We start from the raw sequence: 15,400 nt of genomic DNA on the forward strand, positions 1-15,400 counted from the left end.
TTATGCCTTGCAGTGGGCGTGTATGGGTTGAAACGACGACTTTAAGATAATCAGATGCTTATCGAACTAAAGTTATTTAGATGCTAAGAAATTGTTGCCAGCTAAAACAAGTTACTGCTAGAAAAATTAACAGTAAGATCTATTTTTGAAGTCATCTGTGCATAAGTGGATGTAGTTCAGCCAATCCTACTCACGTATTCCCATCTCAGAATTTTTTTAATAAAAAAGTGGTTTCCATAATAAGCTACTTCTTAAAGTTGAGGCAAATAAGCATCTAAATATTATATCTCTGGTTAGATTTGTAAAAAAGTCGAAGCCATATATTTACGAATTAAAGGATGCAATTATAGGGTAGCACAATTTGTTTCTAGTTTTTATTAAATTGGCCATTTATGGCACTCTTAACATGTACAAGTAATTAAAATAGGGGATCCAAAGTGAATTATAATATGAATATATATATAACATTTAAGTTGCATAAAGGTATCTAATTTACTGTGTTTATATAAATGTAAAGTGTGTCATAAGTGATTATCAATTACTCTTACTGAACAGAGTGTTTGATTGCCAGGAGTTCGCGGAAGTGCAGTGTCGACCTAACGAAGAACTAAGTAAGTGCTGCGACACACTGTTCGACACACTGCAGGATTGTTTCTCCGACAACAAAAAATCTCGCGTCGCCATGTGGCCGTTGCAGATCATGTTACTGTTATTAAATCCCGTAAGTATTCATTGAAATTAATCCATATTAGAAATTTAAAAACACGCCAAATCAAAAAGTAAATAATGTTAAAAAGCTAGAACATCTCCGAGCGTTGTTCGCTGAGAAAAAGTGTCTATAGTCGGGCGCCAAAAGGCGCTGTTCGTAGCCAAGGGAATAACTATAGTTTCTATTAAATTGGGCTCCTTGTTTTTCATGTTGTGCCTAAGTGGTCACTGTAAAAGATTCCACGTGGATAATATTTTATTTATTATGAATAAATATTAATACTCCCTCTCCCCCCACATCATACGTATTCATATAGTACAGCTGCTTCCGTAGCAATATAGATCAGTTAGTTTCACAAATGCAGGAATTAAATAATTATTTTCTTCTGTTACGTAGAAAGTTTTGGAAGAAATAGTGAACGCAGACAGTGGCGCCCCTTGTAGTCCGAGACATACAAAAAAGAAACACTTTATTGATACAGTTAAAAGAGGACTAAGTAAGTTGAAATTTATGTTTATTGTTTGGTTGGTAAATATATTGTATATAATATATCTTTTTTTATAGGTCCGCAAAATAATTCCAAACAAATGACGGAGGCGGCGGTTGTAACTTGTGTAAAGTTGTGCAAAGCTTCAACATATTTGAATATTGCTGACTCGGGAAATGTAACATTTATCCTTGTTAAGTCTGTTATCAATGATCTTAAGGTATTATCAGTTTACTTTTTAAAAACACTGATTGGTTAAGAGCAAGAAATCTGATATTCGTACGACTATCTGTTTAATTATTCACACAAGTAATTTGTTTCAATTTCCCTGGATCTGACATAGGTAATATAAATTTAAATATTCGACCATCACTCGGAGCTAAAAATAATCATTCATAGAGCCGCACGTAGCTCGCGAGCGGCAGTTTGTCACCCCGATATATATCTTTTATCTATACAATGAAATCACATAGTGAACTTTTTCGTGCACTATAGTGTATACATAATGGCACAGAGCAGATTATAATTTCTGTAAATTGAAATCTACCCCACGTACATTAATAATTTACAACTTGTATCTTTTGAACTGGCTATCGGGTCGCGTCACTTTATTAAAATCGGCGGTAGATAACTTTTGTAAAAATAAATAATATATTAGTTTATTTATGTTGTAGATTGTTTTTTTTTTCAAGAAGTAAAATACGATCTTGTTTTTTTATGTTATCCATAATAAACTAATTATGGAAAGGATCTAACAATAGAATAATTTGAATTTTTAAACAGCCAAACAAAGGTTCATATAGAGGCAAAAATATATTTTTCTAATGGACTAACAAAACGCATAACTCCCTTACCAGGTATAAATATATACATTTAAGCATAAATTTTTCATTGCAGCTAACGATATTAAATTCTTAAAACAAAAATAAATTTTGTTTTTGACTTAAGGTTTGATAAGCTCACTGCTTGTATAAAATCATACTAGCTTCTAAGAGTAAGACTTAATTGGGAAGGAATATTATGTTAATTTGTATGTAATGGTATATTAATTTATGACACTCTGAAGTCACCTCCATAATTTCTTAGGCAAAAATCACTCAGATTAATGTGCATCTTAATATTCAATTCCACTTTAAAACAGGAAGATAAATTACCGAGTTAATAAATTGATAATAGACCGACTAATATTTTCTTTTTAAGTCGCTCCTGTTCAATCCTTCCAAGTCATATATACGGGGTAATTTGATATCCGGGTATTCAGAACTGGACCTTATGACAGACTGCTTCGTGTCGTTGTTCCGGATAATGCCTCACAATAACGACGCTCTCAAAGTTTGCCTCAATTTGAATGCACATATATCATACCATTATGTTATTGTCAACTCACTGCTGAGGTAAGTTGTGCTATCTGTAAGTTTAAGAAAAAGTAATGACCACATATTAATTATTATTGTACAGGATGTCAAGTGGCAGATTTATGTTATCAAACTTAAATAAAAAGTGTGATATCAGGCGCATAATTTTAAATCTTTGCATTCTAGGTTCCTGAAGTGGAGACATTTCAAATTTGTCTTCAAACTCGTTAGCTCTGCTACAAAGACAATGCCAATATTTTTCAGTTTTTAACATATAAGGACAAAAGCAAATCGTAAATTTATAGAATATTTCGCTTTTGGCATACGGTCGCGACTCGCGGATTATTGTTTTCTGTAATAGCAGAAAATCGCGGTTTAAGCAACATTCCGTATTTGGTTGCAAATGAGTTACGTCCTGTTGTTCAGCAGTAGAGTGTATTAGATTTGAGTTTATCTATTGTTTATATATTTTTATCTCCAATATGGGAAATAAAAGAAAAAAATTGTGAAAATTATAGTGATATCGAGAGTAGTAGCGATGAATTAGAATTTGAAGTATACAGAGAACATAATGTAAGTTATATAGACCAGGGGTGTCCAACCTACGGCTCGCGAGCCACTTACGGTTTTTTGAAAGATTATTTGTACCTCGGGATAAATGTAACAAAGTACACTTCTCACTTTTATGTACTTAATTACTTATTAAAAATTTATATCGTTTCAAAACTTTTTTAAAATTACTAATATTTAATTTACCTTTTTAAAAAGTATGTGTTTGAGGCTTGTGAAAAATGTTAAATTTCGAATATAGACTTGTATTATCAAGGCGCTTGGCCATACCTTATATAGACGACCTTAGCCGTGATAACGCAAACAATATTGAAGTAAGCTATGGATTCGATTCTTATGATAGTGATAAATTTCCTGTTAGACGACGATACATGGCGAGAATTGAAAATGATAATCCTAGGAAGGACAATAGATTTGATATTAGTTGATAGAAGAGTATGTGTTGTTGAATTAGTCAGAATACAAAAACCTAAAATTATTATTGATTTTCCAAAAAATATGCATGAAATAGTGCGAGCCGACCTGCTGCAACTTTGTTTTTTGAGAAGGTCCCTGTAATGGTGGAGAAAATTATTTTTGCCATGAGCCATAGCCATGAAGATTTTCGAAAAAAAAGGTCAATTATCCCATTTGTGGATAAAGCATTACAAACTGTTATCATGAGGCAATGCAAAGGTTTTTGATCTTTTACTCAAAAACTTCAATTAAATAGATTTTTATTTATGCGAATAAAAAGATTTTACTGTATATGAAATACATAATAATGATTAGTGTTGGACACGTAATAACTTTACAGATTTTTATCTCAGTTTATCATATTCAATGTTTATATTTTAAAAATATCTTATTTATTTAAATTATAAAACTGTTTTATACAAATTTATTTTAGAATTATCACTCAACCAAGATTGGCGTGGTGGCCGCAGATAGAATTACTGTACCCACGTGCGGCCGAGTTAAGAGCTATGTTTACCGACACACTTAATAAGGCAACACAAGTAAGTTATTTTTTAAATTCAACTATTTAACTTTATTATCAGTGTTGAAGTGCGTCTTACTTATAATTATCAAACGTTAAAAATTAACAAATATTAATGAATACTCATCAAATCAATTTCAAATATATAAAAATATTAATACACGTATATTAATAAATTATAAATCTGTAGCTAATAAAGCATAAAATTTTTTTTTTTCAGAATATGGTGATCTCCTTGAGAATTTACTCAAATGGCTCATTTTACTATTTTGTTGCTTTATGGCCTTTTTGCATTTTGCTAATATCCCGTTCTCTTTAAAAAAACAAACTGCTTTTTTGTGTTCTAGCTGTATCATGACTTTCCGATTAAAAAAAAAAGAAATCGGTTAATACATTGTTGGACCGGTCACGAGTTAACTCGTCCTTTTAAAGTCGAACGTTGCTTACCGGCTACGAGTAAACTCGTGATGGTTTTTTTTTGCATCACTGTTGTTATATCTGTTGGCAACCATGCAGTGCAATTGTTCGTCAGTATAATACAAGCTGTTTCTTTCACTTATAAGAGCCGCCAAATCTATTGTTGTTAAAATATTTAATAATTAAAAAAAGATGACGGTACGTAATGTAAAATCTTTCAATGAATTATACGCAGAAGCTTTATCGGATTTTCCGAGCGATTATGAATCAAATTGTGGTAACTGTGAAGATGATGCTGCATCAGAAGAGAGCGACTCTGACTTTAGACCACCAAAATAACAAAAGAGAAATATAGCATCAGACAGTAACGACGATTTGAAAGAAGAGTGGAACGAACATAATATTATGCCAAACTTACATAATTATTTAAATATTCCTGGTGCAAATATTAAATTTGATGACGCTCCGACTGTCAGTAGGGTAACGGCTTTATTTCTTGATAGCGGTGTTCTTGATTTAGTAATTACGCGGACCAATTTGTACCATTCTCAAATGAAAGAGTTACATAAAATTTATGGGAAAACGGTACTCGGCCGGTGACACGAGATAAATTTTCAGTAAAATGGTCGTTCAACAATGTGTTAAAAATAGATAAAACTTGCTTTGTATTAATACATTCATATCATAGAATAAATAGCCCCAAACAAACATTTCTTATTATTTCATGATTTTATACGGAATTCACCATTATTTGATGCGTTTTCGCCGATAATAATACGAAACGAGATTCGCCTTCTTTATCTTTTCAGCTGGCAAACGCCCACTCAAAGGCATAGGCCTGCTCTAAACATGGCTATGATGATGAGATTATAGTCTAACAATTAAAATTCACAGGGTTACATAGTGCATACTCCACTTCGCATGATATCGCTGTCTTTAAAGTCCAAGGAGGTGCAGTCGAAATTCAACAAATCTGAAGAAATGCCGGCGTATAGGAACTTACTGCTTTGTTTAGTGAAGCTGATACACGGTGACCCCATGTTGATGCTCAGTGTTAGTATAATTTGCAATTTATCTATTATTACATTTGTGATAAAGATTTGCGAGCATAGTGCGATGATTTTCAACCTTTTTTGTTAACAATTTCTTATTAGGCCCATAAAAAGATTTACGTTTACAAGTTGTTTCTTCTTCAGCCTATAGAACACTGTAAGGCACAAGCCTTCCCCAAATATAGCTACGGTCACCGGTCTTTCGCTCGAGAACATCGACTTATTGCGATCTTAACTATGGCGTCGGTATACTGGGGGGGGGGGGGGGAGCAAACCATGCCGCGTCTATTGGCCTGTGGTAGTCACTCGAGAATATTGCGATCCTAACGGTCATCGGTTGCACGAGTATGTTGGCGAGCTACTTTGGTAACCTCTGTTCTTTTGCGGAACACCTCATATCTTATTCCATCTCGCAATGAAACTTCGAGCACAGCTCTCTCCATTTATTACGATTACCTGCAATTTCAATATTTATTAAATTATGCAATTTTATAAAATTAAAAAAATGCCACACTAAATTTCTTTCATATGAAAGTTTAAATTATTCATTAAATCAATATTGTTGATTTATGTAAATAGATGTTGATATTGTTGTAGTTAATTTTTTCTTGCAACTGATTTTAAAAAAAAAGGATGAGATTACTTTAATGGTGTATTGGTCGCTAAGCTGCTTCTTTGGTAATGACGTACGCAGTTATAACGCTACTGTTGTAATCACATTCGATCGACGTTGAACTGTACCCGTTATTTTAATGTTTAAGCTATTTTAAGTGAAGAAGAGTTTAAGCAAGCGAGTTTAAGCGAAGAAGATAATGATTTTTAAAATTTGATATTTTTCAACAGAATCCTGGCCGTTCCGGTGTTGAAATACAATCATCGACGACCGAACTAATAAACGGTTTAGTATCATTAGTACATCACATAGGAATGGGTGAGATATCACAAGAAGCAATGGACGCGCTTTTAGCCCTTCATAGGCCAGATAGAGTGACCATGTGGAATCCCGAAGCCCCGCTTAATACTTTCTGGGACATAAGGTTTGTTTTATTTGTTCTATTAGAAGCTGTCATGACGGACTTAATCATGACTAAAATTGTTGGTGAATAAAATAAAACTAAAAAAATTATAAGAATAAAAACCCATTCCAAAACGATCTCGTTATTTCTATAATTAATGTCATTAGTAAAATATTTAAATTGTAATGCTTAATAGTGCAAAATAAATTTATTTGATTACCTCTTAACACTTATTGTTTGTATATTTATGTGTGTGTAATCTATGTATGTTATATATCTTATTTAAACAAGTGTTTAATAGTAATCAGATAATAGTATTTATCATGTATATTTAGTATATAGTATTTTAGATTTTGTTTATTACTATTACTTGTTATCTCTGGGACCTCTTTGGGTTGATGATTGACTGTGAGAAAATGCTTATAAGTCATTAAGTCAGTCGCTGCACCTATTGAAAATGACAGAACAGTGATTATTTAAATTAAAATTTATTATTAATTAAATAAATATTGGTAATAAATTACACGCCTGTTTTTGATCGATTAAAGTCCACATTTGACAGTCAGGGACAGGTGTTGTAAATTTTTTTTTGTTTATGTATTTGAAGTTTTGTCTTTGCTAATTTCCTCACATTTTCACCTTTGTTTTTCTCGTAAGAACTGTTCTTGTACTTTAACATTTGAAAATAATATCCAGATCAGCCTAACAGTTTTAGAGATTTGTACTGGAAAACATTCTTCTTCTTTCCAGCCGATGGACGACCACTGCAAGCCAAAGGCCTCTCTCAAAAGGTCGCCACAATGACCAGTCTTGCGCTGCCTTCATTCAGCTACTTCCCGCGAACTTAACTATGTCGTCAGTCCACCTAGTGGTGGGGTTACCCACGCCGAGTCTACAGGCTCGTTGTCGCCACTCGATAACACAGTTGTTGATTACTTTTTTATTTATATAGATCTGATTAACATAAAGGTTTTATATGTGAATTATTTTTTGTTAATATTAAAAATATTTAAATGGAATAATACATTTTTTAGTTCGCATGTATTATACAACATTAGTCAGAAGCTAATCCAGCGTCAGATAAGCAACTATCGCGAAGTGCTACGTTGGTTGCGAGATGTCCTGACCTGCCGTAATGAATTCCTCGCCAAGCACAAGGACTACGCAAACGTCGGCTCCCAAATACCCATATGCAAGCAAGCGCATATAAAGCTGGAGGTTCGGACAACTAGAATTATTATTTAAAATTTAATTAACAAGTCACAAGATGTTTAACAAATACAGGGTTTCCCATAAATCAAAGTTCAGCCGTAATATAGTGATAGTATATGTAGTGGCTAGCCTCAGGACATTGATTAAAATAAATCATTGTCATGTATTTTTAAATTTTTTGCCAATTTTATGCACCTTGTGATGTTCTTTCTATTACAACTAACATATTTTCTCCTTTCTTACTATTTCATTTTACTGTGAACAAATATTTTGTAAGCGATGGACAAAATTTCATATTCAAATATCTTAGTGAACGGACCTGAAAATTATTTTTGCGTACATGTTTTTAAATGAATTATGTAACTTTAATTATATTTTTTTTATAAATTTTACCGGGTTAGCCCCTAAACCTATCACAAGACGTTAATTTATGGAACACCCTGCATATGTTTCTTAAAACAAAGCAAATAATTTTCCAAATGCAGGTGGTGTTTTTCATGTGCCTATGGTCTATCGACACGGACGTGGTGCTCGTTGCGATGTCTTGCTTTGCTCTGCTGTGCCAAGAGGCAGACATTAGATGCGGTTCTGAGGAGATCAGCACTCAATGTCTCTTGCCAAACTATGCGGTTTTCCAGGAGATAGCACACACTTCTACCGTGCTTACAACAGGTAGGCTGCATACGTATGATAACGCTGATGGACATAGGCCTTCACCACTAATTTCCAATAAGATATATAGGCAGCGGCTTCCACCTAGCGTCTTCCTGCGGCTATAAACAAAGTTGTCTGTCCACCACGTGCGTGGACGTCCTACTCTGTGCTTTCCAGTTTGAGGTGTCCACTCCAGAACCTTAAGACCACAACTACCACCTGTGAAATATGTTAAATGTTTTAATACATCGAATGCGTTCTGTTATCAAAAAAGAATCCTAAAAAAACAGATTACTCTGAAGAGTAATGAAATTTTGGAATAAAACTGTTGGAAATAATGTATGGTTATTATATCGTGATTAATATTTATTTTTGACTGTGACATTTCATCATAAAGGAAAATCTATTTTTACCAAGGATAGTTAGCGAAACTTGAAATAAAGAAAAAATTCTCAAATTTTATTAGAGAAAGATGGAAAATGTTTTCATTGGAATGGGAAAATAAAATGTATAATTCTGCCTATGATACCCACATGCAAAACTGTACAGTACATTTTATTGATTATAATTATATTTTTTAATTTAAAATGTCTTAGATTACATTAAACGAACGTACATATTACGTTAATAGTTTTTATCAAACATTTGATATAAGCGTTTGGCTAAACGCCAATAATGCTGTACATTATGATTCATTAGCTGACTCGGCGAACTTCGTTTCGCCTACCTTCCATGAAAGAGCAAATTTTTACACTCCTAGACTCGTGTTTTGTCTGATCTTTAAATGTTGTTTTGAATATATTTTTTTAATTAACTAAAACCTTATTTTAATACTATTCCGCACGCAAGAAAATTCAAAAAAAAATTGGTCCTGTCGTTCTTCACTTATAAATGTTATAACTAACCCGACATTGTTTTAAATATTACTTAAATAAATTATATTACAGACTAGGTGTGACTAGAAAGTTAGTACCTACCTGCAATATGAAAATTATTTTTTAATATTTCAACATCTGGCTATAAACATGCTATTCTATTTTTAAGCAGCCAGCCAGGATATGGGGAGAGGCTGCTTTTATAAAAATATACACAGTAAGTATTTTATCTATTTGCTATATGGAATTAAATGTCGTTATAAAATGGACTTTTATTTATTTGCTCTTAATTTGCAAGCGGTTTTAAATAAAACTTGTTTCCGTATAATCATTGCTTAACTAAAGCCTCATATTCATGATAAACTTTGGTTGAGCAGTCACAAAGTGGCATGTGTTACCGAAACTGTTGTACCGCGCTTTAGCCCAGTCAGGTGCTGGTGGGGGAGGGGGCTGTTGAAAAAAGAGCATAAGCATCGCCTCTGCGATCGTTGACGTACTGACGTACCGGAGCCACTGGTACTCTTGTTCATTTACGACGCGATACAGTGGTTTTGGATCCAATATAGAAACTTAGTTTAAATTAATATTTCTTGTAAATAGGCCAGTCTACTATAAAATATTTCCAGAGGAGGTTGTGCTGTACTCTGTACTTATGGTATATATATTTTTTTTAACAAAAAATGGATTATGACGTATTCGTACCTACGAAAATGACAACTGAAAATTTGATGTTAAAAAGACACTCTTTGACATTCTAGTATAGGTAATAAATAATCCGTCTTCCGATTTTTTTAAATTTATTTAGAGCTCCGTAAATTTGATCTAGTACATATCTTTATTTTGATTTTTATAGTTTTTTCATGTTAAATTTCACACAATTTACGTTGATTATAAAGGCTGTATTTTATAGTAAAATTGACTACTTAAGATTACTTTATCATGATTCTACACTACTGCATGTACAGGGTCCGTCTGGTGGCAGATTTATGTTTCTAAACTTAAATAAAAATATGTAACATGTTACACATAATTTTAATAAAAGCATTGAACGATAAAATCTATGAAATGTCTTTTGACAAATATTTACTTTTGAATGCACAAGGATTGTTACAGCAGTTTCGTTTTAAAAAAAATCCCTTGGTAATTAGTCAGGTGACCGCGATGTCTTCGGAACGTCCCCTAAGGCGATTGATAAGGTTTTTGGGCTAAAGTTTCCCGAAACAAATTCATCGAAGCTGTGGCCGTGCTGAGTGAGGTTGAAGTTCGGCTAAAAGGAATCCACAATAAGGCGTCCCTAATTCTCATTATTGACATTCGTCGAATAGCTTCTAGGTTTTCCAAAAAAAATTGCTCTTTTATTATATTTGTGGATTAGGCATTTTATATACAAATCGGTAGAAGTTAATAATTTTGCCAGCAACATGTTGGCAGCAAATCAGTAGCAACCTGTAACTCATTAATACGGGGCTGGTTTTAGTTTTCGTGTTATTAAATAACTATTTATGGAGTTATTAAATTATACCCTATTCGGTGCTAATTAAATTATTCTTTTCCAAGGTTCAGCCGCTCTCCAGAAGCGTATTATGGCGTTGCTGAGGAAGATAGAACACTGCGTCAACGGAGTCCAGCCCGTTTGGGAGGAGACTTTTCGATGTTGGTTAGTGTTTCATATAACATTACAAAGAAAAATTAAATCCTATTTTCGTTACATTATTGTTTTGTCTACTTGAATAAAGATATATTAAATTTCAATTTGTTTTTATAAAAATGGGCTAATTATTACGCAGGGATTCATTGTGCAAGCTGTTACAAAAGTATCCAAAGGGGCAAAGCGAACGGCCCGACGAACCGCCCGAGCCGCTGCACCGCTCCGTCGCCAAGAGACGCGTCTCGCACCACACCAGCAGCGAACATGACTTCGAGGTAATATTTATTATTGAACTTGCGGTACCGACAGAGATCTACTGGCAAATATTATCTATAGCCTGTAAAAATACTTCAAAATTTATTATTTTAATTTTACATTTATTTTTTACAGTATGTCTAAGAACCTTAAGTTGGTTTATATATTATTTTACACCCATATTTATAGATATATCTTGTTAAACATTAGACAAATTTATTAGAGTAGATGTTTGATGTTTTTGTGTGATTTTATATTTGATTTCTGTTGATATTTTTATTTATGAGATGGGGTTTTAGATACCGTGATGTTCTTTTACTATACTCGTTATTAAAGAGTGGTTTTCAGTAGTATTTTGTTAGTAATGTCTCTGGTGATTAAACCCGTCTCCATAAGATTTGCTCTATAATAGGCACCGGCATGGACCGTTATTATTTGTTACACAAAATAAAAACTATGTAATTTCAATAAATATCACAAATACGCTGTTTATACATAGTATCATTTACATCACTTGTGTACGTTATGAGTAGAATTCCAGAAGAGCCCAATTTGTAGGAAACTAAAATTAGATTGTACGCCCCTATAATGGCATTCTTCAATTTAAAGTTACTAAGTTTCCAAACACTCCTTGATCTGTGATTTCAAAACAAATTCGTTGGTCCTTTATTATAGTCATGATTATAATATTCTTAAAACAGTTTTAGAGCATTTAATTCTAAAACAATGTTTTTGTTTAATGAACTTTTTGATTTTGTTTAATCCAGGGATATTTCAACAAAGAATTACTAGTTTTATATAAACACATTATTTACAAGAATAAGTTTTCTATTTGGTACACTTTAAGACTACTTTACTTTCAACTTGTCCTATTGGAAATCTAAGAGGAGACCTAACTCTAGCTCTGGACATTCGGCGGCTGATATGACGATGATTTATTTACAGATGCAGATTCAAGAATGGGCAAACATTACTTCATTCCTCTGCGCTTTAGGCGGTGTATGTCTGCAACGTAGACCTTCAGTCTGGTCACATTCACACGGGCTGGGTATGTTTTGTTCACTTTTATACGATTTATTACAGAACTTCTTTTGTAATTTTAATTTTTATGGTTGGTTGGTTAAGATACTCAATTATTTTAACAAATAATTTTAATATAACAACATTTTGTTCCAGATTCGCGAAAGTATAATGTGTTAGCGAATAGCTCACAGGAAGTGCAATACTGCCCAGTTACACAGTGAGTTTATTATGACTACATTCATTCTACTTCATAGGCCACCAAATATCGCCGCAATTCTTTATACATATTACCTAAAATATAATATTTGGCACTCCTGAATTCACCGATTTATGTAACATTTTATATTTTTATCAAAAGGTTAGTGTTGTGCTTGACCGCTTTTTGATGATTAGTGAAGTCTGCTAAAATGTTCACGAATTTGAGCTACATTTGCCTATCTGGAGTAAAAGCTTTTTTCTAATAAACTTTGTATATTCCTAATGTACCTAATATTTGAAAAATGCTCTAATATTTAATCAAAGTCAATTAAATGTTATTTAAATAAAATACCTACAAAAATTCATCCTCTGTTAAAAAAAAAATTCTCGGTTTATTCAAGTGTATTGTTTTATAATCATAGATAATTTAGAAAATCTAATTCAATTTAAAAAAGTTAATTCATGATTACAATATTTCATAAAAAGCCGATATGTTTTTTTTATTTTGATGTATAGTACATCTATTTTGTTCATATAATACACGTATTTTTCGAAATAAATTCGCATATTGTGTAGAACAGCTACGTATTCTATTGGATATCCAAGGGACACCAATATCCAGCAGTGGGCGACTACGGCTGGAGTGGATAGTGGTTAAAGGATTGATATATACTTTTTTTATAGATTTATTGGCCAACTACTGCGTCTACTGTTATGCAGCAACGAACGCTTCGGTCAACAGATCCAGGCGCATGTGAAAGGTCTCGTGGGCCACGAGATGTCGCCAGCTCTCTACCCTATACTATTTGATCAAATCAAAGCTATTATTGATAAGTTCTTCGATCAACAACAACAGGTACTATTGAAATAAATATGTTTATTATTTAAAGAAATATATCGAGGAATTAAAAAAAAAACACCTTTAAGTGTAATCCTATAACCGCAGTCATCAATCAATCCAGTGGAATATTTTAATCGAATCATTTTTTTTTGGCTATTGTTGCAAATGATTCCGAAATTGCTTAAAAGCATTTCTACATGCTAATCAAAATAATTTAAATCAACAAATTTTAGGGGCAGTTTTAAGTTTTGTTTGCCCAGTCCAAAAACGTTTGAGTCTATCCTTCCAAAGATATCGACTTGTTTTGTACGAGTACAAGGAATTAAAAATAAATCTTTAAAATGAATATTTTGATATCACCAAACGTTAGGACTTTAGTAAATATTTGTTTTTATAGTTGTCCAACATAAATTCTATCTTGGCTAGGGCTATGTTTTTAATTTTCTTATTTAAGCTTAATATTCATTTATATTTTCATATTTATTATCAACAACAGCCTGAATTAGCGAACTTATTTCATTTTATATTGTGTCCCAACTTTAAAATTAGTCTGTAATATTAAACATGAATAAATTACGAACCAAGCCTTAGATCTTAAATATTGGGAAAAAGTCTAGGCTAAGAGTTGTCAGGGTTAATCTCATCGGATTTCGTTTGTTAATGCCATCAGGTAAAGAGCGCTAAAGGAAAAAAGTCAATTAATAAATAGTATTTATAAACAATTGCAGGTGATGCTGACAGATATCAACACGCAGTTCGTGGAGCATACGATATTTATAATGAAGAGCATTCTTGATAACAAGAAGACTGGTCAGCCCACGGAACACTTGTGTACAACCTCTATAGAAGGCTTGATGTTGGCGATAGTCAAGTATGTCGAGTTTATTTTTCACAATCTTGTAATGTGGCGTAAAAAGGCTGTATTAATTAAAAAAAATTCAAGTTTTGATTATAAAACAATAATTACAAAATCATATTGGAAATTTTAAGACATTTTTAAGTCTTAAGTTAATACTTCATTGATGTCGTTGTTTCTAACACATCAAGGCATAGGCCTTTTTCAAAGAAATCTATGGGGCAATATGCCATAATCGCCACGTTTGGCAGGCGGGTTGGTGTTTGCAATGTAGTATTATGGTTCGTAGAGTGCGCTGCTGCCTGTCCTCTGGAAACTTATTTGTGAGCAGTGGCAAACCTATAGTGTATGTATATAACCTATAGTGTAATTTAAACGGGATTGTATCCTAGGAATCCAACCTGCGACCTGTGATCGCTGGTCTCAATCTGTTAATGTTTAACTATACTGTATTTGCCGGACAGAGTTAATACTAGAATAGCACAAAGGTAAGAATGCGTTTTTACGAAGTCGTGAAAACGCATTCGCTTGCGCTTATTTTGATTGGACCTTTCGACTTGGCATGTTCTTGCAGTGATTACAGTTTAATCTTGACGTTTGCTGTTAATTAAAAAACCTAAAAAACATCAAATGAAAAAATTGGAATAAAACACGTAAACACGTATTTTTGAATATCTTGTAAATATGTAAACCTGTGTAAACTAAATACGTGACGCGGATTTTAATCGTTGGTCTCTTTCACTTACTTAAAAAATGGAAGAGTGCAATATTACCTATCATATTAAATATATATTATTATAATTAAAATTAACTATATATATATAAATCAGATTAATAAAACATTGCTTCATCACAGGTACGTGCGTCATTTGGATATGACTGTACTGTCGGTGCACATTAAAACTAAACTTTGCCAAGTTGTCGAGGCTATGATGAGCCGAAGAGATGATTTAGCGTTTAGACAGGTAATATTGATATTAATTTATACAATACTATTATTATAAATTTACGTGTTAATATCTAAATACAGATTGTTGCTTATTATAGATATTCAGATATATTAAATTTACCTGAATGCATGTGTAATTCCTAATCATAGATGATAAACTATGCTTTATATTTTTTATATAGCTGGAAATTATTTTTTATATAAAACTATGGAACATATAATTGACCAGTTCAACTTAGAACTAAAATATTAGAGGGACCAGAAAGTGACATAAAAGCCTTTATCCAGAAAAAGTTCACATGTA

General features: G+C 32.6%; 1 protein-coding gene across 1 annotated transcript in view; it reads left to right on the forward strand.

Moving 5' to 3' along the window:
* The window catches only part of Nf1 (neurofibromin 1), a 59,873-nt gene that overhangs the window by 5,502 nt on the left and 38,971 nt on the right, over positions 1-15,400 (forward strand). The window contains exons 7-23 of the mRNA XM_068766041.1: positions 572-721; positions 1,106-1,205; positions 1,274-1,416; positions 2,397-2,590; positions 4,011-4,119; positions 5,412-5,570; positions 6,413-6,606; positions 7,620-7,803; positions 8,283-8,469; positions 9,499-9,543; positions 10,884-10,983; positions 11,114-11,249; positions 12,175-12,277; positions 12,406-12,469; positions 13,135-13,306; positions 14,020-14,162; positions 15,004-15,112. Coding sequence (XP_068622142.1) covers positions 572-721; positions 1,106-1,205; positions 1,274-1,416; positions 2,397-2,590; positions 4,011-4,119; positions 5,412-5,570; positions 6,413-6,606; positions 7,620-7,803; positions 8,283-8,469; positions 9,499-9,543; positions 10,884-10,983; positions 11,114-11,249; positions 12,175-12,277; positions 12,406-12,469; positions 13,135-13,306; positions 14,020-14,162; positions 15,004-15,112 — 2,292 coding nt within the window. The remainder of the gene's footprint in view (positions 1-571; positions 722-1,105; positions 1,206-1,273; positions 1,417-2,396; positions 2,591-4,010; positions 4,120-5,411; positions 5,571-6,412; positions 6,607-7,619; positions 7,804-8,282; positions 8,470-9,498; positions 9,544-10,883; positions 10,984-11,113; positions 11,250-12,174; positions 12,278-12,405; positions 12,470-13,134; positions 13,307-14,019; positions 14,163-15,003; positions 15,113-15,400) is intronic.

The sequence above is a fragment of the Battus philenor genome, unplaced genomic scaffold (assembly GCF_028537555.1).
Source record: "Battus philenor isolate CCGP_79_NKW_IND1 unplaced genomic scaffold, ilBatPhil1.0.hap1 SCAF_20, whole genome shotgun sequence".
Lineage (NCBI taxonomy): Eukaryota > Metazoa > Arthropoda > Insecta > Lepidoptera > Papilionidae > Battus > Battus philenor.